The sequence below is a fragment of the Cyprinodon variegatus genome, unplaced genomic scaffold (assembly GCF_000732505.1).
Source record: "Cyprinodon variegatus isolate N-32 unplaced genomic scaffold, C_variegatus-1.0 Scaffold57, whole genome shotgun sequence".
NCBI classification, from domain to species: Eukaryota; Metazoa; Chordata; class Actinopteri; order Cyprinodontiformes; family Cyprinodontidae; genus Cyprinodon; species Cyprinodon variegatus.
In genome coordinates this window covers 587,474-589,866 of record NW_015150510.1, presented here as the reverse complement: position 1 = coordinate 589,866, position 2,393 = coordinate 587,474, and the positions used below count along the sequence as shown (strand labels likewise).

The 2,393-nt window shown below is 37.0% G+C and overlaps 1 protein-coding gene across 2 annotated transcripts in view; it reads right to left on the bottom strand.

The window, feature by feature from the left end:
* The window catches only part of fyttd1 (forty-two-three domain containing 1), an 8,803-nt gene extending 8,065 nt beyond the window's left edge, over nucleotides 1–738 (bottom strand). For both annotated transcript variants that reach the window (XM_015371403.1, XM_015371402.1), the window contains exons 1-3: nucleotides 553–738; nucleotides 365–466; nucleotides 114–283 (exon numbers count right to left, since the gene is read on the bottom strand). In XM_015371403.1, the coding sequence (XP_015226889.1) occupies nucleotides 114–283; nucleotides 365–466; nucleotides 553–589 (309 nt within the window). In that variant the 5' untranslated portion in view covers nucleotides 590–738. The remainder of the gene's footprint in view (nucleotides 1–113; nucleotides 284–364; nucleotides 467–552) is intronic.
* Nucleotides 739–2,393: the final 1,655 nt, after the last annotated feature.

The window sequence follows — 2,393 nt, the reverse complement described above, 5'->3', positions numbered from 1 at the left end:
TTCTTCATTGTGTGTGATTCTTCATGAATGTGATTTTTAATGAGTGTGATTCTTCATTGTGTGTGATTCTTCAATGAGTGTGATTTTTAATGAGTGTGATTTTTTAATGCTACCTGGCTCTGACCGGCTGTGGATCTGTTCAGCGCTCCGGCTCGCCTCAGTAGAACCGCCGGCCTCCGGGCCGCCAGCCTGGTGATGACCCCCTGACCTCTCCGCCGACCCGCAGGGATCGGAACCCTCTTGTTCCTCAGCACCGCCGCTCCTCCCCGGGGTCCTCCGCCGCCTGGTGAGATCAGCATTTACCGACCGTTTAGTGCCAGTTACCGGGAGCTGGTGGCCCCAGCAGACCGGCTTTAGCTCCCACCTGTCCGGGCTGCTGCTCCTTTCTTCCTGAACGGCCTGTGGCTCCCGTTGGCTTGTCTTCTTCCCATCTGTCTCTCTTTGTTATTTAAGCGAATTATGTCATCTATCGAAATGAGAAAGCATTGTTGTATTCTCACAGGTGCCAGATCCACCGGCTGATGCCAGTTAGCAGTGACTAGCGAATGTTACCTAAAGACATGTCGACTTTATCCGGAGCGGCCGCCATTTTCCTTCGCCCGTTATTTTATCAGCCGAATAACGAGACGCGCTGTTCGGATGAACGAGCAGTCAGCGGAAGGTTCTACTTCCAGAGCTCCGCCACCAGCTGCTCAACCATCGCCTCCTCCTTTCATGAAAAAACAAAACATCCTTTCTCCTTCTTTTAATGGCGGTTGGCAAACAACTGAAAGTAGCACTACCGCCACCAACTGGTAAGGAGGAGGTAATAACATTTGCTCGCTTAAATTTTCCTTGATAAACTTTAAAAAAATAAAAAAAATAAAAAGTTGCTTTAGGAGTAGTTTTACTACACCATTCTTGTTACTGTTACTCAAGTAGTATTATCAGGATTTTTCGGCACTTTTATTTAGAAAAAGAACCCAACAAAAAAAGCAAACCTGAATGTTGGAACTGTAACTACAGTCATATGTTTACATCACTTTTTCCATCACTTTTTGAATCTCTTTTTATTAAACACAAAGCAAAACTTAGTTACATTCTTGGATCAAGATACGTTTTTTTTTTAAAAAAACATTACAAATTACACCTCCACCTCTTGAATTACTGTGCGTCTAGTCTACCCACAAGATCAAAAAGTTTAAAAAAAATACATTAGTGAGTCATTTATATACACATATACATCTTAGACCAAAAAACAAAGCACAAAAAAAATCACAATATTTTTTATCACTCTTGCTTACCTTTATCAAGGCTGCACTTTAATAAAAGAAATAGTCTAGAGAGCTGCACTTAACGAAATTTCTTTTTGTTTACACTTGTGTGTACAAAATGACAAAATAAAATCTGTTTAAGTCTAAGTCTATACAATGTTTGGCTTCTCTACTCACTGTACTGAAAACCAGCACAATTAAACCTAAAATACAACAGACAGGCGGACAAGCTTAAAATTACTATTCACTTTTATATACAATATTTTCTTTTTTTTATTGTTACTTTTATCTACGGAGACAATCTATGTAATGTAGGTCAAACTAAAAAACAGTAACAAAGTTTATGTCGTCAGTTTTCTGTTATACATACTTTAATTACTCTAATAAATTATGGTTTCATGTGTAATATTCTGAGATTAAAGTCAGAATTCTGACTTTAATCTCAGGCACTAATTCCATCATTTTCCACCAAGGAGTTACTGGCCCTCCCAATAAACAGATCTTTGTCAGTGAAGCTGAGTGCTCCCACATCTCTTCCTTCCTTCATGGTGCCCATCTATGTTAAGATCTAAAAGAGAGTAAAGTTAGAATTCTGAGATTAAAGTCCGAATTCTGAGATTAAATTCGAAATTTTGAGAAAAAAGTCAGAATTCCAAAATTAAATTAGGAATTGTGAGAAAATGTCAGAATTCTGAGATTAAATTCCGAATTCTGAGAAAAAAAGTCAGAATTCTGAGATTAAATTCAAAATTCTGAGAAAAAAGTCAGAATTCTGAGAAAAAAGTCAGAATTCTAATATTAAATTAGGAATTCTGAGAAAAAAAGTCAGAATTCTGAGATTAAATTCAAAATTCTGAGAAAAAAGTCAGAATTCTGAGAAAAAAGTCAGAATTCGAATATTAAATTAGGAATTCTGAGAAAAAAGTCAGAATTCTGAGATTAAATTCGAAATTTTGAGAAAAAAGTCAGAATTCCAAAATTAAATTAGGAATTGTGAGAAAATGTCAGAATTCTGTGATTAAATTCCGAATTCTAAGAAAAAAAGTCAGAATTCTGAGATGAAAGTCAGAATTGTGAGAAAAAAGTCAGAGTTCTGAGAAAAAAGTCAGAATTCTGAGAAAAAAGTCAGAATTCTGAGAA